At 41.8% G+C, this 19,738-nt stretch overlaps 1 protein-coding gene across 3 annotated transcripts in view; it reads right to left on the bottom strand.

The window, feature by feature from the left end:
- itpr1a (inositol 1,4,5-trisphosphate receptor, type 1a) overlaps positions 1–19,738 on the bottom strand; it is a 516,106-nt gene that overhangs the window by 71,539 nt on the left and 424,829 nt on the right. Inside the window, exons 39-43 of one of the 3 annotated variants that reach the window (XM_080184007.1) lie at positions 19,344–19,464; positions 16,182–16,366; positions 14,544–14,692; positions 13,655–13,766; positions 10,541–10,576 (exon numbers count right to left, since the gene is read on the bottom strand). In XM_080184007.1, coding sequence (XP_080040133.1) covers positions 10,541–10,576; positions 13,655–13,766; positions 14,544–14,692; positions 16,182–16,366; positions 19,344–19,464 — 603 coding nt within the window. Of the gene's footprint in view, positions 1–10,540; positions 10,577–13,654; positions 13,767–14,543; positions 14,693–15,725; positions 16,029–16,181; positions 16,367–19,343; positions 19,465–19,738 lie in introns of those variants that run through there. The other 2 variants (XR_013886032.1, XR_013886033.1) reach the window with 2 other exon arrangements.

Here is a 19,738-nt window from a genome sequence, read left to right as displayed (position 1 = left end):
AACTGTGCCACATCATATGCTGTCTGCACAATTTCAAGCCATTGTGATTAGGTTCACATAGTGCTCATATTCAGAGTAATAACTGAGCCTGATGAATCATTTTGATATCACTTCACAGCAATTAGAGCAATTGGAAATTGGATTCCAGAAGTAATTATACAGTAAACAAGTGCATTAGTTTCACATCCTGTTCCAGCTGCATTTCCGTTCTTCAGTTACTCAGGTGCTTACTGTTAACTAATACATATCTGAACCACAGTTACATTATCCTAATTTGCTTGAGACATCCAACAATGAATTCTCGGGACTAACCTAGGAGTCATTCTTCTCCAAATAACCCACACAATATTCATCTGCAACTAGAATAAACACACGACCTCAGGATGCCTGAAAGCATTTCAGCCACTTCAAATATGCAGACCGTCACTTCACACAGAGCAAGGCTCTACAATAAGCAAGGTGGCAAAAGGACAAGATCTTTTGTTTCACAGTTTTTGTCTGAGGGGATATGTTCTGAACAGAATGCTAGTCGAATACCCTGCTCATCTTCAGAAATCCTTTACATCCAAATCCAACTGAACCTCTGTTTAACATCTTCGCTGAAAGACACCACATTTGACAGCACAGCAGGCTCTCAGTGCTGCTAAGTGTCATCATAGATTCCACATTGTAATCTTTGGAGCATGTTTTGAGTTAATCAGTTTATGACTTGGATGCGAGTGTGCCATCACCGAGTCAAGCCTAACTTTTAGGACAGGCTGTGACGGTCTCCATTTATAGCACAGTATCATGACAAGTTATTTAATCTTGGCCCTTTCCCCTTAGAAATATAGGATTTAAACCAGCCCATGATACAGGAGAGAAGTAAAATGTTTAGGGGTCAGTATTAGTGGGATAAAAAAAGTCATAATTGATTTTAAATTAGCAATCTTCTCAGAAACATTTTCAAAGGGTTATGTACAAACTTAAAAATTTCAACTGTCGTGTAGCAGAGCTCAAAGCCGAGGTCCAAAAGGTTAAGTTATGAAAGCAGGTTGCATGAGTCGGGGTTGGATTCCCAGGAAACATGGGGGCTGACCTAACTGAGGGGTGTCAATGTTAAGAGGGTGGAGTAGGTAGATACGGATAAACTATGAGCAGGTCAGGTGAGGCGCAGGCGAGTGAGGCAGGTGAAATGAAGAGAGGTGGTGAGGGAGTATGAGATGAGGTGGAGGAGTGAGAGGAGGGTTGGGGTAAGAGAGTAAAGAGAGGTGAAGGCATAGCAGGGCTGAGGGTGAGGAAAGGGGGCAAAGTGGGAAGGAGACAAAGGAGGTTCCAGGGAAGAGAAGCTAAAAAGAACCGAGCAAGCTGTTAAGCTCATTTCTGCAGTAGAGGCTGCTGTCAGCATGCCAGGCAGCTGCCACTTTGCTTCACGCCTCGGATGTGAGAGGGTGCTGACAACGGCAAAGCGCATTCATTAGTGTCATAGCTTTCTACCCTTTTCCATGTGCTGTCTGAGGGGTAATTTTATGCCCATCATTCAGTGAAATCAGAAAAAAGGCCAAGTTTAAGAAAACAAGCTCAGTTTGCTTTAATCCCTTTAGCATTGGAGCCACAATCAGAAGCGAACAAAATAGGCTCTCTTAGGCAGCTAACATTCATTCCACAAAATAAATATCACCTTCATCTCGTTTAACACAAACGAAAAATCCTGAATCGGAAGTCAGCCCTGACTAAAGGAAGCCTCCCACCTGGGAAAAAAATCCCATAGCTGCAGCTGTGATCTAGGGGGGCGAGTGTGTTAGGTGAAGGTTAAAAGTTGAGAACATTTGCTAGGAAACGCAGTGTGTCTAACAATAGAGCTGGGCTGTGAAATATGAGGAAGAGATCTCTCTCTTCAGATGCAATCGATTAAAAGTTTGTTCCCTTTCCTCCCACTCCTTAATTTCTTGGAAAAGCAGTGGGTTTTCCCACCAATTAGCTCAGCAGTCTCTCTCCTTAAAATGTGCATGATTTGATGAATCATTGCAACAAGATTTAGAAGGTTTTAAAAGACTTTTCAAAGATTAAGAGTTAAAGGGGCAGAAAACTAAAAATCTCACATGGGTAGAGGCTTTGACCTGGACCATCAGGCCTCTGTCCAAGAGGAAAGAAGGTAGGCCTACTATAAAAATGGTGGGCAGGGCCAGATTTCAGAATTCCTGCTGCCCCCACTGCCCCCCCTCCCCATTTCACCAGCATGGGACAAGGTGCGACACATGCAGTACACCATCCCCTGCCAATTCCATCACTGCATGGGGCATTTCAACCACCTCTGTAATTTTGGGGTGGGCTCATTCCTTTAGTAAAAATGGTTAACAGAACTTCTGAGGAATCATGAATTATAGGGAAACCCCAATTTTTACGTCAGCAACCAGAAGAAAAATAACTTAACAGTCCCCTGGCTTTTCTGATTGTTTCAAAGCTGTCAATTTCAGGCAGTGAAAACTTCCTTTAATTAATCCACTTCACACCTCATTCTAATGTAAATAAACACACATGCACTGAGAAACCCCAACTAAATAACTAATTTCAAGGTAGACATGTCACTCAAACAAAGCTTGCAGTCTGCTCTGAAGCTGTATCAACATTGCCTGTAGTGCTTTAGTCAATCTTGGAGCTTAGCCAAGCATTCAAAATGAGGCCTTCTGGAAAAACAGATGCCAAGCCAGCTGCTCTGCCTGCTATTGTTGATACAGTTGACAAGTAGCATCATTATGAATGCTGCACTCCAAGACTAACCAATGCATTTAACTCAGTACACAAGGCTGACAACTTCAGAGCAGTATACAAGCTTTTTTGATCGATATCCCTAGCACCTTGTAATAAGTTATTTGCTTACTGTGTTTTTCAATGCTTGTGTGTTTAGTTACACACGATTAAAAGGGTCCGAAGTGGATGTAAGCTTCTGACATTGATTCTATGAATGGTTGTGGTTGATTGACACTTAAAAAACTACTGCTCTACTTGAGGTTACAAGCTTTCTTTCAAAGCACCTGCTTAAGCTGCCAGTTTCAGGAAAATTTCAGAGACTTCTCAATAGCTTAGGTTGTATGTGTAATGAACACTGGGAGAGTGGATATTGAGGAGGCATGGGGGCAGGAGGGAATGAGGGATATTAGGGTCATGAGGCGATGATGAATCAGGGTCCATCCATCATGATTATAACTGAGCTTGTGACTCAATAAATGAAGACAGGCCTTCTAATCTGCTGCTTCAGCATCTGCCAAACTCACCCCTTTCTCTAGAGGGAGTGGGCTCGACTCCATCTCACCCCTCACCCCGCCAGAATGAAAATATGGCAGACTGGGGTCTCCTTAATGGAGACACATATGCAAATTCAGTAACTTTCCTAACTCTCGCTTCCTTCCTATCCCCGTCATGAAAATCCAGCACTTTATTTAGCAAAAGACTGTTTTCCCTTCCAAAATTTGGTCACGAGGCAGATGCATCAGCCATGACAGTGATAACCTTCCCAGCTAAATTATGTGGTTGTGGGTTCAAGTTCAAATCCAGAGACTTGAATGCACAATCCCGGCTGTAACTCTAGTGCAATTTTTAGCTCTTAATGAAATTTTAAATACATTCTTCCCACTTGCAGTCTGACTTAAAAGGTCCCTGTTGAAGGGGGAGTTTGCACTCACCTCCTGAGCACAGTTTATTTCAGAATTAGTGCCTAAAACAAATAACAATGTGCTAATGACCAGATAATCTGTGGGAGCTTACTGTGCTCAAATTAGCTGCTGTATTTCCCCTATTGCAGCAATGACGACAACTTCAGGAAGAAGTTAATTGGCTGTAAAGCACTCTGGGACATTTGGGGATAATAAAAAATGCCATTAAAACAGGAGTCTGGTCTATTCCTCTCACACAATAGAATTCAAGAACCTTGGCAGAGGTCATGTGGCCAGTGTGTGTGAGCGTGCTGCTCTCTGAGTACATTCCCTTGTGCAGTCTGGGTTGGGAAAGGATTAAACTCATCCAACTGGTGGCCACTCCCTAGTATCGAAACCACTGACCCCTCCCCCAGTGTAGAGCACTGTGTTCTCACAACTCAAACCGCAGATCACTCCGTTTTGACACAGGTGAAACAAAAGGCTAATTTTTCTTCCAGTGGCAAACATCCCAACTACTAAACACACATCCTGTTTAGACTCATTCTTGTCCATCAGCATTTCACTGTGTTACTGACTGACAAACAAGGCACACCAGAGTTCAACGCCCTCTGTGCAGAATACAATCCAATCATTCACAAGGAAAGTACCTATACGTTGCATTAAGGATTCTCACACCCTGTTCTTTGAAAGAGGTTTAGTAATTACACCTGCTCTCCATGGTGCCAAAGTGTTGTATTTATTTTGCAGGATGGATTTCGCAACCGGAGAAAGCTGCACAAATGTAATTACCTTTCAGTCACAAGCACCAGGCAAAATCCTACTTCAGGAGGGTTGGTGCCCAGACAGCAGTGAATTGGATCCTTCCTATTGTTGGTTCACCTCTAACGCAGCTCTTGAGAAAGGAGACAGCACTGCAGTTTAAAGAGAGAACTTATATTTCTACAGCACAACCTTGGGATGTCCCAAAGCACTTTGCAGCCACAGAAGTGTGGCCACTGTTGCACTATGGGAAACCATGCCAACCATTTTGTGCACAGCAAGATAATGACATCCTAAAAAGTTGGCCCGTTTTAGTGAAATTAGTTGAAGGATAAATATAGGCCAGGACATTGAAGAAAGCTACCGTGTTTTTAGTCAAATTGTGTCATGGGATCTTGTACACCCACCTGAGGGGATAGATAGGGCTTCTGTTTAATGTTTAATCTGACTACAGCACCTCAAACAATACAGCGCTCCCTCAGTCAGCTGAGGTTGTCAGCTTTAAGTCTCTAGAATGGGACCTGAACCCTTAACTTCTGACTGAGAGGCAAGAGTACCACAGGTAGCACTCTGCGCAACAACATAAAGACCAGGTTACAAGCTGTAGTGGGGTGCACATACTGTTTTGAGGAAAGTCATAGCCTGATAGATTGGCTTCATTTCTTGCACTTTCAACTGGATTAGATGATGTTTGGGACCTTCATTCCAGACTTCAGCACACAACTTAGGCTCGGAACTCAGTGCAGGACTGAGGGAGTACTGTCTTGTTGAGGATGCCATCTCACAGACTGGCCCATTAATCTGGGGCACCCTCTGCCTGTTCAGATAAACAGACCCCATGGGACTAGAGCAGCAGTCCCCAAACTCCAATCCGGACGCAGCCCGGATGTGGCTCACGGGCTGTAATTTGGAGACTCTTGGACTAGAGTAAGATAAAGTCCAATATCGTTCCTTCAATGAACACCACAGTGGTGTATCACACATCTTTTTAAATATAGTTACCATCATTCCTGATGTGTTCAGTTAGGGTTTAAATGAAGAACACTCCAAGCCTATCCTTATTATCAAGAAAATCTCAATCAGGCTTCATGGTTAGTCTGTGCCAGTTTATGGTTATGTATCTACATCCAAGCTCACATACTCCATCCAACAATTGCCTCTAGACTTATGCATATCACTTCCGGTAAGGGCTGAATCAAAATCACTATAACACAGAGGCAGCCATTCAGCCCATCATCTTTATGCTGATTCTCTGTACAACAATCCAATCAGTCCCCTTTTCCCATTGGCCTGCAAGTTTATATCCTTGCCCACAAACCGCTCCCCCCCTCCCCCCCGTCCCAGTTTGGTCCATCCAATTTTCAAAATTGTTGATCATCAATCTCCACCACCCTGGTTGGTAGCATATTCCACATTACTATCACTTGCTGATGTAATGATTGTGTGCTATTGCTTTGGAGATATACACCCATATAGCTTTTTAAGATGGCACAGTGGTTAGCACTGCTGCCTCACAGCACGAGGGATCCGGGTTCAATTCCAGCCATGAGCGAGTGCGGAGTTTGCAAATTCTCCCCAAGTCTGTGGGGGGTTTCGTCCAGGTGTTCCAGCTTCCTCCCACAGTCCAAAGGTGTGTAGGTTAGGTGGATTGGCAATGTTAAGTTGCCCCTTAGTATCCAAAGATGTATAGGTTAGATGGATTGGCCATGTAAATGTGTGGTATTATGGGGATAGGGCGAAGTGGTGGGCCTGGGTAAGATGCTCTTTCAGAGAGGTGGTGCAGACTTGATGGGTCAAATGGCCTCCTCCTGCAATGGAGAGATTCCATGATTCTATGTTTAAAGGGACTGTTTGAAAGTTCTTTTTTTTCTATAGTCAGAATGTCTGGAGGGAATATAGCTCAGATACTGGGAAAGCAGAGTAATTACTCATTTTAGCTATACAGTGTTTACTTAGGAGAGAGTTAATGGATTTTAGTTTACAAAACAAAAAGATCCCATGGGGTTATTGATAAAAAGAATGAATAATGGGTTTAGATTGATAAGGTCATGTGATAAACATGGTTAATGAGAGGAACTTGGCATATAGGAGAAAGAACGGAGCTCTGGCTGGGGTTTGTTTAAGCCTTAGATCTGCAAGCTGCTCTTTCCACAAAATCTCTCCGAAAGCTTCAAGACTAATTACACTCCTTATAGCAAATTTATTTATGGTTGCTAACTGTGTTTAAGGTGATTAAGAATGTAAGAAAAACATTGCTTAATTGGAACTGAAACAGTGATAAGTTAGAAATTAAGTTATTTCTTTCTATGTTTCAATATTGTTCAACCAGGTAATAGTTAAGCTGCTTCATTCATCAGAATTTTAATTAAACTAGATTATTGAATAAAATCTGTTTTACTATAAAAGATCCCTAATTTGTCAGCCGAATTACTCCTGGAGTGATGCATCCTATCTTCACATTTCTGCCAAAATAAAAAAATTGTTGGGATGTAGTCTGGTTTCATAATGAACCTTGGGGTTCAGGTCCAGGGTGCTAACATGGAATAAAAAACTTCTTTCTCATAAGCTCCTATATCTCTTGCCCAAAACCTCAAATCAATGCCCTTTAACTTTGTACCATCAGCTAATGGCAACAGCTGGCCCTGATCTACCTTATTTAAACCCATATTAACCTTGTACACACTTCTATCCAGACTCACTAGTTTCCTTTGCTCCAAGGAGAACAAGCTCAAAAGTCAAACATGGTTGTAAAAACGACCCTCAACACCCCCTTCCCCCATTGCACCTCCAGTCGCACAGACTCTCCCAATTCATTCATGCAGGTTCTTGGGGAAGGTAACTTAGGACTTTGAGTGAAGAAACTTCTCTTCATCTGAGAGTAACGAATCTTTGAAAGAGGGTTGTGTAGTACCCCATTGTTAAATACATTCAACAGTTGGACTGACAGATTTCTGGTCTCTTGGGGAATTAACAGATATGGGAAATAAACGGGAGAGTGGAGTTAAAGTCCAAGGTCAGCCCTGAGCACTTTGAATGGCTCAACAGGTCTGATGGGCGTGTAGTCTATGGCTGCTCCCATTTCTTAAGCTGGGAAATTGCAGCTGGTTTCATATAGGGTTTCTAATCCTCCAGTATTGTCCTTATTGGAATTACAGGTTGATTTCCAGGACACTACGCTGTAAACGCCACTAGACAAAAACCATGGTGACATTTCACTTTAGGTTTTCCAATGAGTATCTTTCATTTGTTAAGGAAAAGAAATATTGGCGATAGGGCGTAAAGCTCTTTGAATGGTTGTCCTGAGTAATCCAATCAGGGGCTTGGGTAAGATGCTCTTTTAGAGAGTTAGTGCAGACTCGATGGGCCGAATGGCCTCTTTTTGCTCTGCAGGGATCCTATGGACTCTATTTCCTGCCGTCATGGCAATGCACTGATGACTGCAGTGCAGAAATTAAAAAAAAACATGTCCAATTCCCTGATCAGCCTGTGGCTCAAAACAATTCGCACCGCAGTGTGGGATTCAACAGTAAATGAGCTCATGGAAAACACCCACTCCCAGGAAAACAGTTGCTTCTTGCTCACTGTTATGTTAAATATAAAAAAAAGTTACTTAGTCTCACTCTTGCTGCTGCATTAATTAACAAGTACCTTGCCTACGTCTCTGACAACCTAAAATTCCCAGCTCGCTCCGACGCTCGGACCAGCCTACACTGTATTGCCAATGCTTCACAGTAAAGAGAGCTCTCTGCTTTCTCCACGCCATCATCCACCCCCTCAGCCACATCCACTGGTAATTACTGCTGAAGGTCACACATCAGCTGAGAGGCCAGAATTCCAGGAAACAAGCTGAGCTTATGTAACTGCATGACAAACGCTGGCAGCTGCCCAACAATCGTGCAGTTAGCAGGGGCGGAAAGTAGGACAACCTTCAGCAGCTATAGCACACTCCATTCGTTTTCCCCCTTCAGGAGAGAGAAAGCTTTCAACAACTTGGGGATATAATCTGAATCAGCTGCAGCAGCTGTAAATGCTTTGCAATGCAGACAGTGACCTACTTGTGATTTGAATGTGAAGGGAGAGGGGGGAGTTCTTGTGCAGTGTGATCTTGTGCTTGTGATTTTGGTGTCCTAATCTGCACCCGTAGGTTCAGATTTCTGCCTTTGATTCAAGTCCAATATCCTTTCCCCGCTGCAAACCAGACCAAAAAAAAAGCACACTTGGAGGTCTTGATTGCTCTTCTACAATTGTTAGAGGCCGAATTAGTGCCAACATACATTCCTCTACAAAGCCACAGTTTCCCAGTAACTGAAATCAGGACGCAGAACAGAATTTCCAGTCTCTCAGCTTGATCACCTTGTTACCCGAGGCTAATGATAAACCCAACATACAGACTTCAGCTGCACCGACAGGCAGCGTCTGCATCAAGAACCGCCTCCTTCATTTAGGGCTGTCAGTTCACTTCACGTCTCGTTAAACGATGTCTAAACTAGGAGACTGATACAGATGTCTTTTCTTCTTGACCCAAGCCGGTAGATGTCAACGATTTTTTTCTCCTGGCATACATAATTTCTGGCTAACTTTTCAAATGAACCTATCCTAAATTTCAACGGGAAAACTGCTCACTCACTTTAGTCAAACACATAGTTAGCATGTATTTATGGGGCTCATGGCATCTGTTTCAAGATTTTTTTAAAAAACTGTAACCAAATTTGTTTCCCCCCCCGCCCACCCTGCAAAAAAAAATCATATATTTACAATTGCATTTCTTCTTAAAAACATAAACGAGTGTGGTATAAACCAGTGTTCAGAACGATAGGTGGAAACCTGCTTCTCAAACAAGGAAGGTCTGAAGACTGACTGAAATTAAAATTTCAGCAGCCTGTGACCAGATATATATATAGGCCGCTACAAGCGAGAGAGGGGCTTTCAGCACTGACTGGGTCGGTCTATTCCAAACAAAGGAATCAAAGTCACTTTAAGACATAAAGTATACATATATATGGAAGGGCTGCAAACTGAATAACCAATTCAGTGTAAAAAGCTACCTAGTTGGGGAAAGTGAAGGAAAATAAAGTCAATTAAAAATAATTTGTAAGTATTTATATGGGAAAGCCCGATTTTTAATGCAGAAAGGATCGCCCACAAAATTGCACATCTTTCCCCTTCTCCAGAAAACAAGCTAAGCTCTGCATGCTTATGAAATAAATAAATCCTTCTTTTTATGTACTTATCACGTCATCAACTCAAAGCGCTTCAGTGATTTAATATTACACTGCTGTGACACGTACATTGGTAAACTCTCATTCGGTGTCACCATAGCAACACTAAGCTGGAACTGTCTGGCTTCTCCTAAGAAGGAACTCTCGGGAGTTTTTAAAACAGATGTATCCATATTTATGAAGGAGCACAGAGGAACAGATAGTGTACAAGGTGCAAAGTTGTAAAGAAATGCAGTGGAAGCTCAAGATACTCCAAACCTTTCCAACATTGCCTGACACAGAGTGTGATCAAGTTCTAAAACCAAAGCTAACTGACCAAAAACAAAATCTGGCATATGTGACAGGGACCATATTACGATTAGCATGCAGATTCTTAGTTAATAAATAGTTCAGTATATTACAGAGTCAGGTCATAAATATTCCAAGTGATGCCCCAACCCAAACAAACCGACTAGCTTTCTGACTTTTTTTTAAAATAACTTCAGCCGAGCTGGACACTTTCCATTTGTAGCTTGGTCTTTCAAACTGGGGGCTCCTTTCATCATCAAATCCTCAAGAGGTCCAACAACTGCCTCAAGAAATTGGCACAGGCCATTTGGCCCCTAGACTTGCTCTAATGATCAATGAGACAGTAGTCGATCTGCACCCCAATTCTACTCACCTACCTTGGCAGCAGATCACTTGATGCCCTGACCTAACAACATGTTGTAATGAAGAATTGATGGAAACCTGCTAAAGATTGGGGAGGGTTTCACCCCTGAAAGGGGCTCTTCACCTCAACTGGCTTGACGAATAGCTGGCCAGGGGGAGGCATCTACTATGGCAACGGAACCTTACAAGAGGACAACCAAACATTATGCAGAAGCACTACAGCAGCAATAATACAGCAAAGAGCAATGGTGTAAGAAGCGTAAATAAAAAGTCAACCTCTGCCACATCCAATTCATCGTCAAATGCAATGAGCTGTCAAAAAGAGGAGAGAAAACAAACAAGGAAGTTGTTAGCAAGAATCATTAGTACACAGGTTGATGCAATTTTTTTAAACTTAAAATGAAGGTTAGATCAAGTTTAGTCAAAGCTTGGTGAATAAGAGGGCAAGAGCGTTTCAGTCAAAACCATCTTTTGACTTTACAACAGACACTAGAGCACAGAACTGTACACAATGACCGCAAATGACAGATACTTGTCTGAGTCAAAATGTAAAGATAAAACCATGCTTGGAGTGCAGTACTGCATCACCAGTGCAGCCAAAGACTTGTTGTTGGAAGCAATAATGAGGTCAAACTAAACTTAACCTAAGACACAACCCACTCTTGGTTGACTGGATTCACACTTCATCAATCTCATACACTGTTGGGTTGCTGCAACACAGTGAGGCAAATGCTTTGTTCCCCCAAATCCACCAGCTATTTTGTATTGTTAGGAAAGTTAGTAGATGAATCAACTGTGGCTCAAGTCATTCGATAAAGCCCCCAAAAACACTCCTCCCCTGATCATCAAAAATGTGACCATTCATACTCAGCTGTGGTTGAAGGAAATATAGAAAGGGGTTTGCTATATTTCATTCCAGTTCAAAAGTTAGCTGCAAAATGCTTATCCTAAAAAAGAATATTCAATGGGAAAGCCTTTAACCTCAGTTGTAAAATGACTGCTACCAATTGGCCTCACCAAAATTACTGCTGTTGGACACTGTTCAGATTGTAAAACCAGACCAGCCTTTCAGCACTAGCCGGTGGGAAATTCAAAAGTCATTTCAAAAGAGGTTAATGCACACTTCATGTTACTGTGGGTCATTCACTTTCATTTGCTTGTGTTGGAAGCTGACATAATTCTCTCAGGCTTTAAAACCCTGTACTTTTAGATTGATAGCCTAATGTATACTTTAATATAATGCTCCATTAAACAACAAAATACTGATGCTACATGTTACTGGATGCATAAGAGCTTATGTTTGTGCAGTGGCCTCCCTCCGAGTTTACTCTAAATCTGCCCCCTAGTGGAAATAAAATTTCTTCCACTTAATCCACAGACACCACATTCAAATTCACGTGAAGGCCACCACAGAGTTAGAGGAAGCCAAATCAATTCCCTTTCTGTTTTTTGAGAGATTGTGATGTGTTCAATTTGCCCATAATTTGTCTCCAGACCTTATATGCAAAAACAAAAGCATTATTTCAAGCACTTCGTCATATTCTTCCACAGATCAACATTCATGGGGAGTCTGTAAAATTGGTGCTTAACTGGTGGAGCCACTTTTCTCTTTGTCTTACCCTTGCCTTTCTCTCCAGACATCACGTGAAAAGTGTTGTTTCAAGTAACTTACTTAGCGGGTAATCTTTTCTGAGGTGTTTGTTGAAGAGTCAGCATTTCACAGTTGTGGAAGAGTAATGAAAGTTGAGGAACAGACCTTAGAAATTATTCCAGCTGAAAGTTTACTTCATTGACACTCGGTGCTAGTTTTGCCACCTTACTTCCCATCCTCCAGAGCAAAGTTAAAATTAGAGGGACCCTCCCTTTATTTTTTTCAAATTCCGTGCACAATTGAGGAGAAAAAATATTCTGATGTCTAAAATGTCAGACAGATTTGAATGGGTTTATTCTAGCATCAGAAGAAGCTCTGATCTAAGAATTAATGTCTAATTTGATATATATTTACCAGAATTGAATTGGACCAAAAAAAAATCAGAAAAATAATCATGCTTTTAGTTTGGAGATGAAAGTTGCGGAGTTCCTCTCCTGTCTGTCGATATTTAACGTTGTGGCAGAAGCATTATTTAGTCTTCAATCTCCAAGCCAGCAGGAGGAGGACTCTGTGCCAAGGTTCTCCTTCTCTTGCAGATAAACTGGCCAAGATAGGTGAAGCCTTTTGTGAAGGTACCCAAAATACCCACTCCATATTAGCATATTAGACAGACAGAGAGAATGGAATCACTAACTCTGTCCGTCGAGACTTTTTTTGAATGGAGTTCTCCACATATCATGGATTGAAGGTCAATGTAGCTCATCTCAGGTAATTAGCAACAGACTGGGAGAAGCAAGAGATGGGAATGGAGGAGGACACTGGTACATACGTTTTACAGAACAGAAAACAGCTAATTTGGTTCACTGGTCAACGTTCCTCATGAATATCCTCCCAACCTACTTCATCTAACCCTATAAACATATCCTTTGATTCTTTATTCCCTCAGGTATTTATCTGTTTTCTACATAAATATATTTATCCCTTTCACCTCAACTGCTCCTTACTGTACTTTTAGTAAGCATCACTCCAAATTTCATGTCATATTGTGTTAGATTCTGAAGAACATCCACTGCTTAGTGAATGTGAGCAATTGCCTCCATTCCAGTGAGAAAATAACAGTAACAAAGACTACACTACATTACGTAATGGTCTGTGAAAATTAGTTTCAACTTCAGTAGGCATCCAGTGGTCCATAATGGATTGACTGTTGGTACAAATGACTGGTAAACCCTAAACTCCTAACCAGGTCACCAAAGAATTCAAGTACTTCCTCAATACGTTGTTATGCAACTTCCTGTATACCTCCCTGAGATTGAATAGCCTTGAATCAGTGAACTCTACGAGAAAGGTGGGGTTTACCTGATGGGGAGGATGGGCAGCAAGAAAAGAAGGGATGCAAAGCAAGGTCCATAGAAGAACACCTGCAGCTTGAAAGCAGAAGCTAACATGACATGATTATTAAAACATGCACAAGTAGGTAGTCATCAATGGAGATAGGAAATAGACTGACCTCAAATTATTTCTCATGGTATTTGGAAAGTAGTAAAAAGTGAAAAAATACTTCCTAAACTGCTTAACTATCTGCAAAGACAACTCATTATTGACAGCTTCTCTGTGCTTTGTACAGTTCTGTAATGTTTTAATCAAACATTTTAGACATGATGGATATTTTGTCTCACACAAAAAGAATTTACATCTGATGGATTAGCTGCATCAAGTTCAAATTGCAGCTGTTTGAAGGCCAATGCAAAATAAATAAACTATACTCGACAATCGAAACAGCTTAGAAGAAACGCTACCTTCTCGCCATATCCCCGATCCTTGGTCATCATTTCTCGAAGAGTCTGTAGAACTTTGATGCACAACTTCTCTTCATTCTCTTCCAATAGTTGCTTTGTGTGTTTAATCAGCCTGTTACAAATGAAAGCGAGTCCTCAGTCGCAATGTGATAGCATCTCGGCCTCCCAAAAGTTTTCAAGCAGTTGACAAGAGGGAAATTTAATCTCTGGAAGATCACGAGACATATTGTATTGTCCACTACCAGCCAGCCTCTCAGGAAACGAGAAGGGGCACAGCCTTGCTGCTGTTGCAAATGGCTTAAGAATAAATGAACAAAAATGTCATTGGATGTAGGCCATTATTTCTCAAATCAACACCAGCTGGCAAGTGAATGAAGCCCAAGAAAAAAGATGCACCGATATATTCATCTCACCCTGTCCAACAAAATTTATATTTACAAAGTGTAACTTTCCTTCTTTTAAGCTCTTAAATTGAGTCCAAGTAACTAAGAGTGGGAAGGCGTGATAAATGCACTAAGACCGCATGCGTGTCTCTCATTTGATCTGTCTTGGTTAAAAACGCTACCATCTTGGTTTGGCTTTTCATCACTTGACATATCTCAGAGAACTGATTGGGCAGGAATCCCACCAATGGCTGTCACTCACTGGATTGTTGTATTTGTGCTCCAGTGCTGAGCTATTCCAAATCAACTCTTCAACCAATATAATGCAGAGAGATACATTTTGCTTAATGATTATAAATTTCCAAAGCAGAAATCCATTATGAATACATGTTTAAAATAGCTCTGTGGGAGAGATTGTTTCTACCAAACATGTTTGCCATGAAATGTTAACTTAAAAAAAAGCTCAATCAGCAGCACAAGTAGGTGGCGACAATTGGAACACTTACTTGCAGATAAACCCGCCACTTTCACATTTGCGTCTTGCCTCAGTATTCTCTGGGAAAAGTAGCTCGGGACGATGAAGGACATCAACCAGGACAGAAAGCTCTGCCTGAACGAGGGGACGGAGCCTATCTTCGAGTGCTGACACTATATCCTGCATGTCAATAAACAGCGCTATTTAATTGTCAATTCCACAAGTAAAGCAGACACAAATATTTCCTACAGCACCATCCCAAAAGTAGGTGGTTTCTAAAAGGTTAACCCGCATGAATTGCCAGCGAGCTTCATTCACTTAGTGAGAACCTATTTACCTACTAATTCCCTGCAAATGCTTGTCAGTTGCAAGATGACTTATAAAGGACCATGATTATACCACAGAAAACAGTTGCCAAAATCCCCCACTGTAATTATTAAAATTGACAGCAGCAATAACTACACTTGAAATGTTAACGCTCTCCTCCACTTAAAGGCCATTATCATGAAAGAAAGGTGTCAGAAATTAGAGAAGTTCCTTCCCTCTTCCCTGCCCCTCCATAATGCATCGTGATTATGGAGTGAGTGGATCACTCCATAGGTTAGGATGGGTATGATTCCATCTCGCTTCTACGCAAGCTAACAGCTTTCAGTTGAGGCAGTGAAAGTAACACTACAATTTGTTCCAGCAATTCAAAACTATGGAGTACGGCTGTGGTGACTGTCCCTTTAACTGCCACACAGCAGAGTAAGGGGCTGTCACCACAACCTCAGACAAAACCCACCAGGGTTTCCACCCTGGACAGCACCAACCTCACGCTCTGCTAAACATGCACAGCACTGTATGGACAGACATGCATAGTCTAACAGTTCTGAGGAATGCAAGTTTATGTGAAGGGTTGATGTAAGCTAATGTTACAACTTTAAAATCTTTAAGTGTTTGGTCAACATGCAGCATGGTTTAGACTGGTATCGCTGTCAAAATAAAGTCATGTGCTTTAAGAATACGACCTCAAAATAAATTCTATTGTTTATCTCATTCATATCAATAAACGTGTATGAATGCACCCAAAAGCCAAGGCAGCCACTATTCTGATTTCTTGGTATTATTTTGCTTTAAAACCTTCATTCTTGGAAATTTTATTGTTCCCTTATGTTTTTTCAAGCATAGTTATGTTGCAGTTAAGCTTCCAAGAAAAATCCAACTTGCTCACATCTCTGAATGATTCGTCATTTCATGCAAGGGGCAAGCTGCTAGGCAAAGCAACAATTCAACTTTCACCCTGTTTCCATTTCAAACGTTCAGGGCCTCCTAACTTGAACACGTTGTCATTCTCCCAGTGCCCCTCGGAACAGAAGGATGGAGGAATGAAGTGAATGGGTCAGGTTACAGACACGGAGATGAAGAAACCACCAGAATTTAGTGATCCAATGATTGAGCAGAGTAAAGAATTAAACAATGCAAACAGAGAACGACACCCTCGGAGGAAGCAGATCTTCAAACACAAAACACAGAGCTGCAGAGAGGAAAAGAATGAGATAGTTTTAAGATAATGGAACAGAACGGCAAAAGAAATGAACTGAAATAAATGAAATATTACACTCAAAGCAGAAAGTTGATGAAAGGCAATATGTCCACAGAGACTCGCGGCCTGCATCCCTTTGCATACCTGCAATCTCTCGATTATATTCCGATAATCCCGGGAGGCAGCAAGAACGGAATCTCTCCGGGCAGCATTGCGTGCTGACATTCGCCAGCTTAGGGCAGTCTTCTGGACAATGTTGTGAGACTTGAGGAAGAGATTGTTGACTTGACTGTCCAAGTCTACAGGGATTGCTATAGCTCGACTCTTGGCTGCAATGGAGATTAAACAAATTAAAGCATTTGTTAGAAGTTTGTGAGCAATGCAATTGTAAATGTGCAAATGCAAAAATTAGGGGAAAGACGGTGGCCTAGTGGTAACGTTACTGGACTGCCAATCCGGAGCCCTGACTAGTGGCTTGGGGCTAGGGGTTTAAATCTCACCATGCAACTGATGCAATTTAAACTCAATTAATAAAAAAAATGCAATTAATCAATAATTATGGAATTGAAAAAAGTAGTCTGGGCATTGCTTAACATGAAATTATCATCGATTGTCATAAAAACCCACCTGGTTTACTAATGTGTTTGAGGGAAGGAAATCTGCCATCTTTACTTGGACTGGCCTAGCCTACATGCAACTCCAAACCCACTGCAGACATTGACTCATAGCTGCCCTCTGAAATAGCCAAACAGGCCACCTTAAGGGCAATTCATGATGGGTAATAAGGGCTAGTCTTGGCAGTGACACACACATCCCATAGAAGAATAAGAAATATATACTTGTGAAGGTTTCATTGACTAAGAAGAATGCACTGCTGGCATCTTTTGAACTTAACGTCCAAATGTGCCAAGTTCTCCCAGTGTTATGATGGGAGTTTGGCCCTGATTACTTGGGCTTGACGCTAGACCAGCAAACAGGGAGTTGAATCAATTAAAACCAATTGGAAATGCATTTTAAAAATTCTAATTAATCAATTCCTCATCCTGTAAGGTAGAATAGTTTGAAATTAATGAAAACATCATAAGCACCCATCTTCCTTCACCGCAATAACATTACTGTGCCGCTTATAACTTTTCTCTCTTCAGCTTAGTTTTCCCCTGCCAGTACCAGGCGTAAATCACAACCTGATAAAAATAGCACTCTGGCTATTATGGGTGGCACAGTGGTTAGCCCTGCTACCTCAGCACCAGGGACTCAGGTTCGATTCCAGCCTTGGGTGACTGCCTGTGTGAAGTTTGCACGTTCTCCCCACGTCTGTGTCAGTTTCTACTGGGTGCTCCAATTTCCTCCCACAGTCTAAAGATGTGCTGGTTAGCTGGATTGGCCTTGCTAAATTGCTTCTTAGTGTAGATTAGGGGGATTAGTGGGGTTAATACTTGGGGTTTTGGGATGGGGTGAGCCTAGTGTTCTTTCGGAGAGTCGGCTCGATGGGTCAAATGGCTTCTTTCTGCATTGTAGGGATTCGATGAATATTCACAGCTGCACCAGTCATAGAAACTCATGCTCATTCTTGGGGACAAGCCAAGAACAGCTTTCATTGGCCTTACCATCACTGCCACAAGCAAAATAATCAAAAGATAGAGACCAGAAGGTTGACAATGCCAGTGAGCCAGTGTGGTGGCCAGAGTCATTGTCCTGTTTCGCCCTTTTGCTGCTGCGATTCCTGTCCCTTATCTCAACTCAGCACCATCATCCACATCAGCAACATTTCCAGAAAATATACTGACAAACTGTCAGTATTGAAGTTTACAAGTTCTGCATATTTTATATGACAAGTTCTGCACTGTAGGAATTCAATGATCCAAGTCCTGTTATACTTTATAATAACTGACTGCTTTGGTGGAATCCACTGACATTCCTCTTTCTCTCCTTTACAGCTTCCTTAGTCCTAAAGATTTTGTATCAATGTATTTACACTAGAACAGACCCTCACAGCTGCATGAACAAATCACAGCTTCCATATAACATGTCCCCCGCAATTCCTGTACTAGCAGAAACTGAGTCAATATAAAAGGATTATGCAGCATAGTTGATTCCTGTTAACTTCTGGGATTGGATTTCAATCCAGCCCAAGCTGAGGAAACTTTGGTGGCACAGTGGTTAGTACTGCTGCCTCACAGCACCAGGGACCCAGGTTCGAATCTTGGCTTGGGTCACTGCCTGTGCGGAGTCTGTATGTTCTCCCTGTGTCTGCATGGGCTTCCTCCAGGTGCTCAGGCTGCCTCTCAGTCTGAAAGACGTGCTAGTTAGGTGGATTGGCCATGCTAAGTTCTCCCTCAGTGTACCCGAACAGGCGCCGGAGTGTGGCAACTAGGGGATTTTCACAGTGACTTCATTGCAGTGTTAATGTAAACCTATTTTTGACAATAATAAATAAACTTTCTAAAAAACTTTTTAATCGCTTTGCTCTGCTGCCAGTAAAAAGCATCCTGGCATTAAATAAGTTTGGGTAGTCTTGCACTGGTGAGCAAAGGCCCCTGGGGATAAAGTGACCACAATTTGGTATGGTATGGAGTAATTCTAGTCACAGAAGTTAAAAGGTTGGCTGATAAGAGAAAAGGAAACATTCATGAGTGAAGTTTAAATGAAGGTTCACTTTGCACTTTAACACAGTTAGTTGGTGTTGTAAATGAGCAGTACCTACTCTTGCAAAGAAAGGGCTTGTTTTCAGCCAAAGCACTAATGTTTCTCAGTTAAATCACTATAGTGGTAAACTCTTTGCCACACATTCCAGGGGCTGGTGTTCCAAGAATATGAAGAACTTTGCTGTGGGCAATTTGAGCTCATTACCAAGACCCATGCATTATGTGGCATCCAAGTTACACCAGGCTAGGAATCCACAGGTTGTCACCTCATTTGGCTGACATTTGAACATTGTCCAGCTCTGCTGATGTGGACAGGAAGTTGACCCTGTGGCTTGACTGGGGGTGTGAGCCTTGAGAACCACATCCACCCCCCATTGCCCCTCCCCAGATCAAAGATATATAGTGTTAAGTAGACTCATGGCAGGGAAGCAAGCCCAGGTTAATTGACCACGTTGCCTCATGAATGGCAGTCACAAAGTTGGTAGAACAGAGCAGCAAACTATTCTTCAGCTTACTGAAAAACAATTGGCAATGTGGTGCATTAAGAACAGTGATTATTTCAATGCATCAGTTTTGAATACAGTGGTGTATTTTCACTGTTTACCAACCTACAATAATGTATCCTTAACAATCCCCAGCCCAGCCCCAGTAAAATGCTTACCGACTTCTGATAGCACCTTAATGCAACTCTCAACTGAAGCTTTCTGGGTAGCAGACAGCCAAGGGCAGTGGTACACTCTGAACACCCCTTGCAACAACTGCACAAAGATAGGCTGGCGAGTCTAGATAATTCATAGAGGGGAAAAAAAACAATTAACAGTTTGCTTCGTATTTATGAAATAAAAATGCTCAAGGACTAGAATATTACTGCAATGTGATTCCCCTACTGGAAGTGTTTCCTAATCATAATGTAAAGATTCCAGCACACTCTATTCCTGGAACTCGTCATCCTTTAGCATTAAAATTGATATTTCTCCACTTTTATGAACAGTTGAACTAAGTCCCGCTTCAGGTCCAGAATTATGATTTAGAACTAATTCAAACACAAATTTTGAG

Source organism: Carcharhinus amblyrhynchos, chromosome 3 (assembly GCF_965287045.1).
Source record: "Carcharhinus amblyrhynchos chromosome 3, sCarAmb.v2.hapA, whole genome shotgun sequence".
Classification (NCBI taxonomy): domain Eukaryota; kingdom Metazoa; phylum Chordata; class Chondrichthyes; order Carcharhiniformes; family Carcharhinidae; genus Carcharhinus; species Carcharhinus amblyrhynchos.
Note: the sequence above shows the minus strand (reverse complement) of the source record. Positions and strands in the feature narration are given on the sequence as shown.